The 13823-nt window shown below is 47.8% G+C and overlaps 1 protein-coding gene across 1 annotated transcript in view; it reads left to right on the forward strand.

Annotated features, from left to right (window-relative positions):
- KLHL3 (kelch like family member 3) overlaps positions 1-13609 on the forward strand; it is a 95196-nt gene extending 81587 nt beyond the window's left edge. Inside the window, exons 11-15 of the mRNA XM_040975588.1 lie at positions 994-1095; positions 3778-3906; positions 7189-7329; positions 9186-9329; positions 13527-13609. Of these exons, the coding sequence (XP_040831522.1) occupies positions 994-1095; positions 3778-3906; positions 7189-7329; positions 9186-9329; positions 13527-13555 (545 nt within the window). The 3' untranslated portion in view covers positions 13556-13609. The remainder of the gene's footprint in view (positions 1-993; positions 1096-3777; positions 3907-7188; positions 7330-9185; positions 9330-13526) is intronic.
- The last annotated feature ends 214 nt before the right edge of the window (positions 13610-13823 follow it).

Here is a 13823-nt window from a genome sequence, read left to right on the forward strand (position 1 = left end):
ATTTTGCAAGGCTATGTTGTCATTTTCTATTTGATCCAGCTTCAGAATGCCAATCAGAAGCCATCAGTGGACATGGGCTTGGAGAGCAGATCTCCAGCCTACTCAAATCACCAGGTCAATATCTTTGTAGACAGTGACTCTGTTAAATGACATCTGTATACTTTGACTTCCAGGGAGATGAAGAACAGTATATATATATATATATATATATATTTTTCTTTTCTGGATTGTTGTTGTTCTCATTGTAACTGATGGTCTTTCTCAGCCTTCTCTTTGTCCGCCCCAAATAAACTTTGGGGTCTTCAGCCCCTCTGGCTAGTACCTTTAGTGAGTGTGAGAACAAAAAGGTTGTAATGCATTGTTCCTTTGAGGGATTATTTGGGGTTATAAGCATAAAACCTGACTCTACTATAGCTTTAAAAAATAAAGGACATTGTTTTATTTCTGAAACAAGAAGTTCATTTCTCAGTAAATTCTGACTTGGTCCCACTGTTTAAAGAACCTGATAGCTATTACAGCCCAGCTAACCCATTTGAGTTCCAGGTAGTAAAGAAGCAGGAAGGAGTGTCCCCTATATCAGAAAAGCAAAGGCTATTTTTTAAATCCCCACCAGACCTCCACTTAGAGCTCAATTGACTCAGTCTCCCCTGGCTGCAAGGGAGTCCTAGAAGGCAAGATTTTTCATTTCCAAGGGGGTTGGCATAGGTGTTGAGTTAGGCAGCCTCAGGTTTTTCCTTGGAATCACAGCATTCCATTTTGTGAGTTTCCAGATCATATAGTCCACCCTTTGGATCAAGTCTCAGTGGTCCCACCATGGGCAGGACAGGTGTGTGTCAGGCAGTCACCACCAGCTGCTCAGGAAGGCAGGGCTGGCGCTGAGCCAAGCCTCTGGGTTGCTAGCCCCAGGACTGGACTTTACCCTCATCCTCACTGTTTCTCACAGTAGGCTGAGGCCTGATACCATAGGAAACTCACGAGTCTCCTGTCTCCCAGGCCTGGCGTCAGTGGAAGCCTACAGCTACAAGACCAACGAGTGGTTCTTTGTGGCCCCAATGAATACACGGCGGAGCAGTGTGGGTGTGGGCGTAGTGGAAGGTAAGTGGCAGCCTTGGGTAGTAGCCACTCCCTGCCCCAGCACCTGGGCCTTTTTTCTCCATCCAGTAGCTTGCTTGATATTCCCTTTGTCTTGCCCCAGTCTGCATGGCACAGCTCTTAGTGCCAGGGTCCTTGTTGAGTAATGAGGAAAAGTCAAGACTCAGCAAGGCGAAGCCCCTGGCTGAGTGCTAACATCTGTCTGAGCTAGGTTGCAGGCAGTGGGAAGGGAAACGCAGGCCTGTGACCTTGGCTACTTGCAGCTCTGCTGAAGGTTGTAGAGGGAAAGAAAGCAAGCAGATCTGGAAACCGCATGTAAACCAGGGCTGTTGTGCTGCCAAGAGGGACAGTCGCTGTGTTAGTGAGTTTTGTTTACATGTTCATATGTTGAGTTCCTCTTCCCAAGTCTGATGACCATCTCTGCAGGTTTGGTTGGTGGTTGAGGCCTCTTCCAGTTGGGAGTGTTATGTGGGATAAGGTCTAGGGCACTGTCAGTTTGTAAAGAACACTTGCTTCTAATCTTGTTCTATTCCTGAAATCCTTCTGGAGACAAACAGGACCCAGATTATCGCCACTCTTCAGATGGAGAGACTGAGTCCTGGAGAGATAAGATGAGGCCACAAAGAACCTCTCGTTGGCCTTGTACATACACTCACACACTTACACTTAAACACATGCTCACATTCATACTTACACTTGTACACTCACTCACACGTTCACACTCACATTCATACTCACACTCATACACTCATACACTTACACTCGCACTCATATTCATTGTCACACTCTCACTCATACTCACACAGTCATGCTCATACTCACACACTCATACACACACTCACACTCATACTCACATTCAAATACACTCACACACATTCACAGTCACATGCACTCACTCTCACACACGCACACACATACTTGTTTACACACTTCATTTGTGAGTAAGAAGATTCTTCTCTCTTACTGCTCTTCTCTGACTGATACTGCCTTGGCATATTAAGTTGTCTGAATGCAAGGGTTCTTTCGTCGTACCAAGTTAAAATCGCTCCTTGCCAGTTGATCTTCTTGGTGGAACAGAAACTGATTAATCTGCAAAATATAAGTGCTCTGTCTAGCCACCTTCCCATTTCTCCCTGGTTCCTTAGCCAGAAATACCAAACAGCAGACTAAGGGTTAAAAATAGCAGATCCCTCTCCTTGAGTAGTCTCAAGGAGAAAGCCCAGTGCCACAGGCCTGACACGTGCTGTGGGTTAGCAGAGGGGCCTGAATGCTGGTCGTGTTTTGCCGCGAGTGGGAAGGCATCATCCTTGGCACACCCTGTGTGTGTAGGCGAGGCACACTGGGAATGTGCTGATCTCGCCCTCTGTGGTCACCCTGCGGCCGCAGAGCTCTCGTTTGTGGCTTTGGTGAGAGTGTGGAGGAAGGAGCTTAGGCATCCTGTGCTTCCCCACGGCCTCATCGGCAGAGTTCTCCACACTGTCTGGCCTGCCTCTCCACTCTCTTCAGTTTGTGATTGTGACTGTGCTGTTGGGTACAGCTAAGAAGGCGGAGGAAGTCAGGGTCATTTACTGTCAGGTCCCTCAAAGCGTTCCTCTTTAGGAGCAGATGCAGCGAGGGTCAGAGTGTAAGCAGCTGCCCCACAGCCGAGTGTGTGTTTCGGAGAGCATCTCCTGTGAGCCAGCACACATCATGTGTGTGGCTGGGCTCCGAGGAGCTACTGCCTGTCCTTCGTCCTTGACTTAAGCCAGACCAAGACCAGGGAAGGGTTATCACTTTCTTTCAGGAAGTTCAGTTGAGAGGACTCTGAGGCAGAAAGCACAGCCAGGCTCAGTGTTGAATCCAAGAATCTTCCTGACACAGAACAATTGTGTAGTTTTCACCTGCTGGATGTACCTTGCTGTCTCCATGGTGAGAGCACAAACCTACGGGTGAAGTCATCTGTGAAGTGGATTTGCATGTGGCCATGGTGATTCAGTCTACAGCCTGTGTTCCAGATCCTTGTTATCATTCCAGGCCCCCCACTGGTCTGAGGTCCCCCAAGTGAGGTAGGTAGGCTTCTTTCCCCCAGCCCCCAGGGCCCAAGACTGTCACACTGCACTGTAGGACTTAGTTGCTTGACCTCAAATATTTGAATCTCTGCTCTGGGACAGCCCAAATGCCAATTTTCTTCTCCCTTGTTCAGCCTCACTCCCTGTCTCCAGCCTCAGGCAGAAATGATGCTCTCAGATAGCAGCTTAAAGGTATTTTTACTTAAAAAATAGAAACTGTTGATGCCTCAGGGCTCTTTTGTGTGGCTCAGGTCACAGTGAACTCTGTAAAAACATTTTAGCCTCCCCAATTCAGGCTGCGCAGTGAACATGCCTTTCACAGGCTCTGCCCGCCAGTCACCCAGGGGGTGGATAGATATCAGGGCTAAGAGAGGGTGTAGGTTCTCACTGGTGAGTATTATTCCGGGTTTAATCCCATTTGTTGTTATGAGCTTTTGGCCAGAAAGCCAACCTGTTTGCCTATGGCTGGGGACCATGTGGGATACTTCCCTGGCTGAGAAATAAATATCTGATCCCCCTGGAAGTAGGGTTCTACAACACTGGTTGAGCCCCAATGGGTTTAAGATGGAGCATCAGCTGGGCTCCAGTTCTGTGCCAGTGTCCACAGCCCTACCCTCAGCCACTTGGTCTGTTGCAGGGAAGCTGTATGCTGTCGGGGGTTATGACGGGGCATCCCGCCAGTGCCTGAGTACCGTGGAGCAGTACAACCCAGCGACCAACGAGTGGATCTACGTAGCGGACATGAGCACTCGCCGCAGTGGTGCAGGTATGGGGGAGCCTCTGGTGCACACGGGGTCTCTTTTGCTCACAGGTGGGTATTGAGTGAAACAGGTCAACATCTGCCTTGTTTATCCCCGTCTTTGCTTTTTCTTGTGTATCATCCCATGGCATTGTTGCAGCTAGAGACCATTCCCAGGGTACTCCTTTGCTAGGAGATTCCTTCTGTCTCTGTGGAGGTCACAGCTCTGCAAAGTGAACACTGTATGGCAGGTGCTGTCGTAATAAGCATTCACTCTAACTCTGCCAACCAAATCCTCACTTCAGCCCTCAAAGGCAGACCCAATGGTGACTCCACCCACCAGGGGTGCAGGGCCCAGTAATTCATTCAAGGTCAGTAAGCAGCAAAGTTAGAACTCTTTCTCCAAAGTCAGCTTTTCCTGTCCCTAAATTGTTAGTCCCATTGCTCTGAAGCAGTAAGATGAGCCCTGGAGTCCCTGCTACTCAGGGGCCAGAGCTGGGCTTGCCTGTCTTGATCTTGGGGCCAAGAGCCACGTTGAAAGGGATGAACCTCCATCCCTCACTCCCACCCCATCCCCAGCATGAAGGAGAGTGGCTTCCCAAGTGGCTCCCCGTGGGAAGACCCTGCATTCTAGGGAAGTGGAACAGCAGCCTTCCCCATCATCTCACAGGCACAAAGGAAAGCGTCTGGGAGGCAGACAGAGGCCTTGGACCCTGGCCCTGCACTGCCAGTTCCTGTGATTGGTGGCCACTGGTTCCTAGGCTGGGCCAGCTGGAAAGCTCATATGACTTCTGAAAAGGGAACTCACAGTGAGATTTTTCCACTATTGTGCCTTTTTTGTTGTAATTTTGGAGATTGATTTGTGATCTCATTTTGCCGAATCTATTACTACTTCCTCAGCGTTCCTTAGAAATTAGGCTACTTGGGATGATGTCTAAACCTTGGTGTGCTCATAAGTAACAAAAACAGACATTTGCAAGGAGCAGGTGTTTCTGTCTGAAATGCTGCTTTGGAGGGGCATGCCTGTGCAGCTCTTAATGAGGCAGCCCCTGCTGCGAGGGGAGCATGACCTGCAAATCTGGAGGCCTGTCCCCTAGTGCTGGGTCTGCTCTCACTTGCTGCATGACCTCGGGCTCGCCCTTTCCCCCTCTCTGCCTCTGGCTCCTCAGATGTGGAGTGATTGGGTTGCAGTAGAGGCTTCCTAAGGACACACTCATTAAAACAAACACAAAAATCACATGATTCTTTTCCCTTCGTAAAACTCTTTTAGTAATTTTGGTTTCTTGAGTCTTGATTGAGTCTTGTGCTTTCTAGAAATCCTCTGTTGTGGCTTGAGACACAAGGATGAGCACTTAGGTCTCCAGGACACCGAGGAGAGGACAGAGAGCCAGCGAGACCGGCAGTGTGGGGCCTTAGGAAGTTCCAGCTGCTCCCTGCCAGTGGTGCTGCCTTCAGAAACAACAGCTGCTGAGGCCGCTAAGCTGCCTGTGTAGTTGTTACTGGGTGGATTTCACTGCCTCTCACCCTGGCTGGAGGCCCTGAATGGGGACACCTCTGCCAGCTGTGTCCTGGGACACACATAGACTGACAGTGGCTGGTATCTTTCATTACATCACTGCCAGAGCCTGGGTTCAGGCACTCAGCCAGCCTTTCCTTCTAGTGTTCTGCTAGCATTCAGGAAGTCTGACCTCCCAGTTTGGATCCTGCATACTTGTGGTGAATGTGTTTGGATGGTTGAACAGCTGCAGCCCCAAGGCCCTGGCTTCTGACTCTGTGAGGTCTTCTGAAGTGTCAGGAGCCTCATGGATGTTGGAGGTTGAGACCAGAGGGTAGGCATAGAATTGAGGAGGCAGCAGTACCCTCAGCAGGCTTGCCTGCTTCCTCAGCAGGGGAGGTAATGCCAGAATATGCTTAGGGGGAGGAGGAGACCATCTCTGGACCAGGGATGCTAACTCCTGGTGACCACAGGGAAGGGAAGGCCAGGAAGCTTTGGAAGCCCCCTTGAATTTTGGGAGACCATTGTTGATACCACAGCACCATCTGCTGTTAGTTTCAGGAAACTGCTTGGAAACCACAGCCTACAGGCATAGATGCTGGAAGGGCTTTACCTAGATGGGTCATTTTAAGTTTCTGCTAAGAATTGTAACTGTTGGGCACAGGAAGGCAGACACAGACAAGGCTGACACAGTCTTTTGTATACAAAGTTTTTATTCTACAAATCCAGTGCCTGGTTGGGTCTGAACCTGGCTACAGGTCCCAGTCACCTGAGGGAGCTTAGTGCCATTGCCCAGTGTGAATATGGTTTTTCTTTTCTCTCTCTCTCTTTTTTTTAAAAGATTTATTTTTATTTTTATTGCAAAGGCAGATGTACAGATGGGAGGAGAGACAGAGAGGAAGATCTTCCATCCGATGATTCACTTCCCAAGTGACCGCAATGGCTGGTACTGCACCAATCCAAAGCCAGGAGCCAGGAACTTCCTCCAGGTCTCCCATGTGGGTGCAGGGTCCCAAGGCTGTCCTTGACTGCTTTCCCAGGCCACAGGCAGGGAGCTGGATGGGAAGTGGATCTGCTGGGATTAGAACCGGCACCCATATGGGATCCTGGTGCATTCAAGGCGAGGACTCTAGCCTCTAGGCCACGTGCCGGGCCCATGAATCTGGTTTATCAAAACAAACCTCAGCAGGTCATGGTACAGCCCTCCCATGGTCCTTTCTTGGAGTCATCTTCCCTTTTCAGGTGCAAAGACTAAGGGCAAGTTAGGGACAGACCATTTTCTGTTTCTGGATGTCCCAAGGCTCCTCTGGGACCATTTATGTCCTTGCCTCATGTGAAAGGATTTTAAGATTTCAGTGAAGCACTCAGCTCAGGTATCTTATGTTTATATTATATTTATATTTATTCTTATAATATATAGATAAATCTGCCCTGCAGGAAAATTAGGCAGTATAGACACAAGGAGGAACTTGTGTTTTACCACCCAGGAGGAACTTGTATTCAGTATAAATAAATAAATATATATATACACACATATTTGTGGCTTATGGCCCCCCGCTCCCCGTGTGTGTGCGTATTTGTGCCACTTGAGCAGAAATGGGGTCACATTGTCTCTAGTGTCACAGGTCTTCCCAGTTTTCAGGCTTAAGAGAAGGTGAGCAAGGGTCCAGGTGTTTGCCCACAGATGGAAACACTGAGATCCAGGGAAACAAAACAGCAGTCACCCGCCCGTCAGCCAGGGATTGGGATCTGACCTCCTGGTTTCCAGTGATGCTAGGCAGCCTGAGGCTAGAACACTGTGCTCTGCCTTTCAGGAGTTGGGGTGCTCAGCGGACAACTCTATGCTACAGGTGGGCACGACGGGCCCCTAGTGAGGAAGAGTGTTGAGGTTTACGATCCTGGAACAAACACCTGGAAGCAGGTGGCAGACATGAACATGTGCCGGCGCAATGCAGGTAATACGGCTGTTCTCTGTTCCTCTGCTTTGGTTTAGGGGTCTTTTCTCCCTGCAGACACTGGCTCTGAAGAGGAGGGTGAAGGGAGAGACTTCGGGGTCCAAGGTTGAGCTTGTGTCCTGAACAGAATGAAGATAGAGAAAGGGAGAGCTTGGGACCCCAAGAATTGGCCGGAGGTCTTGTGTATCTTTGTAGAGGGCTACCTCTTCCACTAGTGGAAGACAATCCAGAAAAGCCCTCCTTGACACCAGCGCCCCCATTCACAGTGTTGCCAGGTAGTTGAGCCCAGCGCTGTGCTGACACAGGCCAGGCTAGGGCCCTTGGTTATGTCATCTTTACCACTATCTGGCTAGGGGTCCCTCTCTCTTCCCACATGGAACCAGTTTCCTTTCTGCAGGAACAACCAAGGCCTTGTCCGATTGCCCAGTGGGACCTCTTCCACTGTGCCCTTCTCTGCCCTTCAGCCTCCTCTTTCCTCATCCCTTATTCCTTCCTGTGGATACTTAGGCTTTTGTCTTCTGGAGCATGAGACCCTGTAAAGCCTGTTCCTTTTAGAACCTTGCCCTGGGGTGGGGGGCATGCCCTGTGTCAATACCTTGCTTCTGTTTCTTTACCCTAAGAAAGTGTTGGCTTAGCTTTGCTCTTTGGCTGGAAAGAAAGGTGACTCTTGGGAAGATTTATGTCCTCACTTTTCATATTATTTGTTTGCTAAACTAATTCGTGGCTGACTTGTGGACTTGGCAGCTGGCCTTAAGTCCTTTGGGTGAAGGATTATAGGACTTAAAGTATCTAGTTGATTTAGAGGCTGAGAGTTTTAAGTTTAGGTGTTAATATGTTGACATATCTTAAAATTGTTCACAAATGTCTGATTGTAGCACTAAATGTGTTTAGGTGATATTTTAAATGGCTGTATCATAATTTAAATAAGCAATCAACTGTATCACGAAATAATAAAAAAAATGTAATAAGCAACCTCCAATTGGACAGTTATGTTACTACCCTCTTTTCTATGCTGGTACTTGTAAATAGCCCTCATAGCTCCATCAGTACATGTGATCTCAGTGATTTCTGTAGAGTAGAAGGCCATGAGTGGAACTTGCAGTCAGAGGGGCCGTGTATGCTGCAGAGTAGCAAGAGGGTGGTTTGCTTTACGCTATTCCCAGTGTTGGAGTGCCTGAGCTTTCCCCAGTGGTCATGATTATTTCTTTTGGAGCATCTTCAGCTCCTGCATCTAATTTGAAACAGCACATAGCGTATTGGGTTACAGCCACTTAAAGTCCTGGGGAACAATGGTTACATTTCCTGATCTTCGGTCCTGCTTCGTGAGTCCCTGCCCCCATAGCTAGCCCACTCCATCATGGGGGTGGAAGGGAAACCATCACTCTGGAATTGAGTGTGAGTTTAAAATCTGATCCTACAAAGAAGTCACAAACATGGTACAGATGGAAAGTAGGGGCCATCAGGCAAACGCCTAAGTGCAGAAAAGGAGCAATGTGCTTGAAATCCCTGAGTAGTCCTATTTTTTGCTCAAGCACTGCATGGAGGTCTGCACACACCATGGGCAGCACTCTAGCAGAGAGGGGCCCACCGTTTTTACTGTTTACAAACTTACCGGTGAGTAGGGAATACTTGTGGGACCATTAGGGATGGGAAATCCCTGGTCAGAGAAAAGACTTTGTTAGAGAGGGCTGGCTGTCCCCAGGAGCCAGGTGGCTGTATCAATGTGTTCCTCCCTTAAGCCCAGTGAACCCTGTGAAGAAAATGGGCCCCAGGCTGGCCTGAGCTGCCTCCCATCCTCTCTGCAATCCAGAGCTCCTGTTGCAAGGTCTTACCCGGTGGCTTCTGCTGATTCCCAGGAGTCTGTGCAGTCAACGGGCTGCTGTATGTGGTCGGCGGGGATGACGGCTCCTGCAACTTGGCCTCAGTGGAGTACTACAACCCAGTCACCGACAAATGGACACTACTGCCCACCAACATGAGCACAGGGCGCAGCTATGCAGGTCAGTGTGTTTGCTTTCCAGCCCAGGGGTTGGGGGTGAGGAGTAAAGGGCGAGGGGTGAGAGGCTGTGGGCTTGCTTCCCTGGAGGCCTAGTGCCTCATGCAACGATGGCAGATTATTGTCCAGAGGTAAGCTCCCATTTTGTGCCTGTGACAGATGCTGAAAATTAGCACTTTCCCCTGTGTGATCCTAAATGTGGCTTCCAAATTCTTAGCAGAGCCGTCCATCCAAGGAGCCTCTTCCAGTTGAGTTGCTGTAAGAGGTTTTAGCATTTCCTTGCCATTCCTGGATTCTTTTGTGCAAGGCTCCTGGATGCCATCAGATATAATTCTTGGGCTCCAGAACCGGAATTGGAAAGCTGAGGCCTGCCTGCACAGAATAAGTGATGTACACACACGTTGTAGATGAAACACATGGCAGGCCTATGAAAATTGGTAGCATCAGGTTACACTTTGGGAGTGGACCCTGTTCCACAAACATCTGTTTTTTCCTGGGTGCCCCTTCTCTGTGCTGTGGGACTGTGTGGGGATACAGTGCACATAGGTTCATGCTTATTCTTGCAGCAACTCGGGTTGAACTGGACTGCATCCACCATTTAAAAGATAATGACATGATCGCTTCTCGGCCTTTTGGCTAAGATCAAGTGTAAAAGATAATGACATGGAGGTTTGGAGAGGTTAAATAATTTGCAGAAGGCCACACCATTAATAAGTGGCAAAGTTGGCATTCGAACCCAAAGTCTGATTTATAAACCCATTAGGCTTGTCATCGCCAAGCTGTGAGTGGGAGGCAGGCGCTCCGGGCAAGAGGCTAGGAGGGAGAAGCAGGATGTAAGGCTGCTATGGAGGTTGCCACTCAGGGAGTGTGTGGTGAGGTGCAGGGAGCAGGGATTGACAGCAGAGTTGATGCAGCTGAAGTTTGGGGTCACCGGGGGGGCAGGTAAACAAATACCCACGATGTAGCCTTGTGTCTGATTGTGTAGGAATGGAATAGACAATGTGTGGTCCCCTGTCAAGAACACCAGTGTTTTACAATCATTACCTCATGTCATCTACACAACAATCCCAGTGGCTTTCTTCTACTCTGTCCTCCTTGTTTTGATTTTGTTTTAAAGGAAGGTTGTGTCTCAAGCGTGAGTGCATTTGTATCACATGGTTTTAACACATGACTTCCACTGTAGTGCCATCATTTATTCCTTTGTTCCCTTGGTAGGGCATTTGTGACATTTTTGTGATTTTTTTTTTTTTTTTACTAACTGCAAAAACTTTGAGAATCATTTTAGTTCTAGAGCAGTTCTGTTCCTGTGGTTAGTTGTGCAACCAGCACTGTCAATCCCGTCTTGAAGCTGTAGTCAGAAGAGTAGGGCATTTCCTAGGATTAGGTCAGGAAGAGATTCCACACTCCCACCCTGCACTTGCAGGTTCCCCATGTGCTCTAATGAGAGGGGAAGAAGAGCTAAGTGTGGATGGTGAGAATTTCATCTTCATGTTGAATATTTCGTTTCCCTTTCTCCATTGTCTGCCCCCTCCCAGAAGTAGGTCGAAAGATAACAAACTCACAGGCTTGTGTTCAAATCCATTGACAGAAAGAGTCAATTATCTTAGAACCTAATGCTCTAAAATGATAGGATTTATGAACAAAGATACTCATTGGAGCACTGCTTATAACAGGAAAACCCCAAATACTACTTAAAATCTAACACAAGGAAAATAAGTAATCTGTAGTGGGGAGGACACAGTGTTGTATGTAACCTGGAAGCTCAGCTGCATGGTGGAGTCCAGTGGGATTAATAGTTATGCTTCTGGAACTGGATTCTGCAGGCATATCTGAATTTGAATCCCAGCTCTGCCACAAACCTCGGGTTCCTGGGCCAGGTATTCAAGCTGGTGGAACCTCAATAGAATGGGGCAGAGTCTGTGAGGTCTCTTAAGTGAATGAAATGGGATAATATGTGTGAAACAGGTAGCACAATGGCTGCCTGGCAACAGATGCCTTTCAGTGAATGACTGTGGTTATTATCAGAGGCCAGGAAGTAGTCTAGGTAGGTATTGGTGGTTTCCTCTTCATATAATGAGATTAGAGAGTGTTTTCTTTGTGTTCTATGTTTTCCAAATCTCATAATGAAGATATATTATCTTTATTATCAAAAGAGAAAGCTTATACAAAAAAAAAAAAAAAAAGAGGCTGCTTTTCCTTTTTTTTTTTTTAAATGCTACACTGTCAAAGAAAAACCACAAACACAAGCCAGGAGTTGTTAACATCAGGCAGTGCATCTGGGTCTGAACTCAGATTCTGTAGAACATATATGTGTCTGTGTCTCCCAGAATTAACAGAAAATGGATGTTACTAGAATCCCTCCCATGAAGCCAGGTCCTACTGGTCTCATCAACCAGAAAACTGTGTAGTTGTGGGAACATGTTGAGACTGTGGTAAGCATCTTAACTGTCCTGACACTTAGGGTGTTATTTAGCATCTGAAGAGAAAGCATTGGTTTTAGATGGGAAAAAATCCAGGGTTGGTCTGCTGGCTGAGACCATCATTGAAGAGGAGATTTGCTGTTTTCTGATTTGCTAGCTCTGTCAGTAGCTGCTATTGCCCCTTGTTGAAGCATTCGAGACAGGACAAGGACAAGCCAACATTGCAGCATCAGCAGCCGTGCGCTTGCCATCGCATGGCCTAGGAGTGGGTTGTGTGATATTTTTAGCTCCAAGGTAGTGTGGGAAGCTGAGCTTGAAGCTTGTTGGTGTCTGTAGTAAAGGACAGAGGACGATGTAGTGGTACAGTACATTAAGTCACTGCATGCTATGCTTATGTCTTGTATGGGAGTGTAGATTTGAGTCCCAGCTGTTCTGCTTCTAATAAAAATTTCTGCTAATGCACCTGGGAAGGCAGCAGAAACCCACATTTTTGAGCCACTGCCTCTCACAAGAGACTAGGATAAAATTCCTGGTTCTTATTTTTTGACCTGGTCCAGACTGTTATTGTGACCATTTGGGAGAGAACCAATGGATGGGAGATCTTTATGTCTGTCTGTCTCTCTTTTTCTCTCCCTTTTTCTTGCTCTTACTGTCATTTTTCCTCTGGTTTTTGAGTAGATAAATCTTGCAGAAGACAGCAAGAAAAGATATTGATTGACTCAGTCTATAATGTTTTCTGCATAGCTTCAGTCCATTACAGTAAGACTTTTGCCCGAAACATGGATTTTCAAACTTAGGTGCTGAGTAGAGTTTGACCTGACTGAAACAGTAACCCATGGGTACTGCAGGGTGTGTCCAAGTAGAAAAGTTAACACTAGAGGGATCCTTGGGCCCAAAAGGATATATAGACCTGCCTAAGGCCATGGTGCAGCTTGAGTGGTGCCACGGCTAGGTTTGCCATTCAGTTTTCCAGAACTCAGTCTTCTGCTCTTTACAGTTCCTTCCTGTATCCCTAGAAGCAGACAAAAAATCACTCAGTATTTCCATTACAGTGTTACAGATTTAAAGCTGCGTACATGTCTCTGGGCTTCCAGTGAGGGTGCCGAGCCTAGACAAGCTGAGTGAAACACAAGCGGTTGGGATTGAGGGTCTTTGTGATCCTGGATGAGACTGTGTGATGATATGGGCTGAGCTTACCAGCCTGGGAGCTGTGAGGGAGTGTGCTTACATGCTTCAGTATCTTGACAGAACTTAGCCATTTTTAAGTGGGAAACAGCCCGTGCCTACATTGCCTTCAGTATCTCAACACAAGTTATACCTGTTTCCTTTGGCTATAACTTAGGAGATCTTTATTTGTGAACACATTGGAAGTTTGTATTAGTTTTTTATTACCATAATAAAATACCTTAAGTTAAAAAAGAGAAAACAGTTGTTTACCTCGCAGTTTTGGAGTTTTAAGTCAAAGATGGGGCTTCCCTATTGTTGCAGGCTCAGTGAGGACACTGGATGGCCATGGCCAGCTATATGCAGAGGAAGGCCACCTGACAAGCCAGAAAGCAGAGAGACAGGTTGGGCTCAAAATCAGGCTTTAATGCCAGCCCCTCATGAGAACTTTCTGGGGGAGGGGTGTCCCAAGTGACCCAAGGACTTTCCCCAGGCCCCACCTACTGAAGGTTCTACTTCCCCCCAGTAGCACCCTGAGGCCTTCTGGAGACATTCAGTGTCCACACTGATATCCGAACTGCAGCTCACTATGAATAACTCTCCCCCTTTCATATTAGGTGTTGCTGTGATTCACAAGTCCTTGTGACCCAAATTCCCACTGCCAGGAGGTGGAGGAAGGAGCGGCTGCTTCCTGTGACTCAACAGCGGGACCACGAAGGCTGGATTTAACCCCGGGGTTGCAACAGCTACCCTCCTCCAGCTTGGCAGACCAACATCATCCCTTACAGAGTGGAAGCTGGTGACCAAGTCCTCTTCCCTTGAGGTGCTTTGATCTCTGCTCCAGAGCAGTGGGATTCCTGAATGCCCCAGAAGCACCTCTGGGCCTTTTATTTTTTGTGTTTCTACAGGGACAA

Source organism: Ochotona curzoniae, unplaced genomic scaffold (assembly GCF_017591425.1).
Source record: "Ochotona curzoniae isolate NIBS_2020 unplaced genomic scaffold, NIBS_Ocur_1.0 contig_1, whole genome shotgun sequence".
NCBI classification, from domain to species: Eukaryota; Metazoa; Chordata; class Mammalia; order Lagomorpha; family Ochotonidae; genus Ochotona; species Ochotona curzoniae.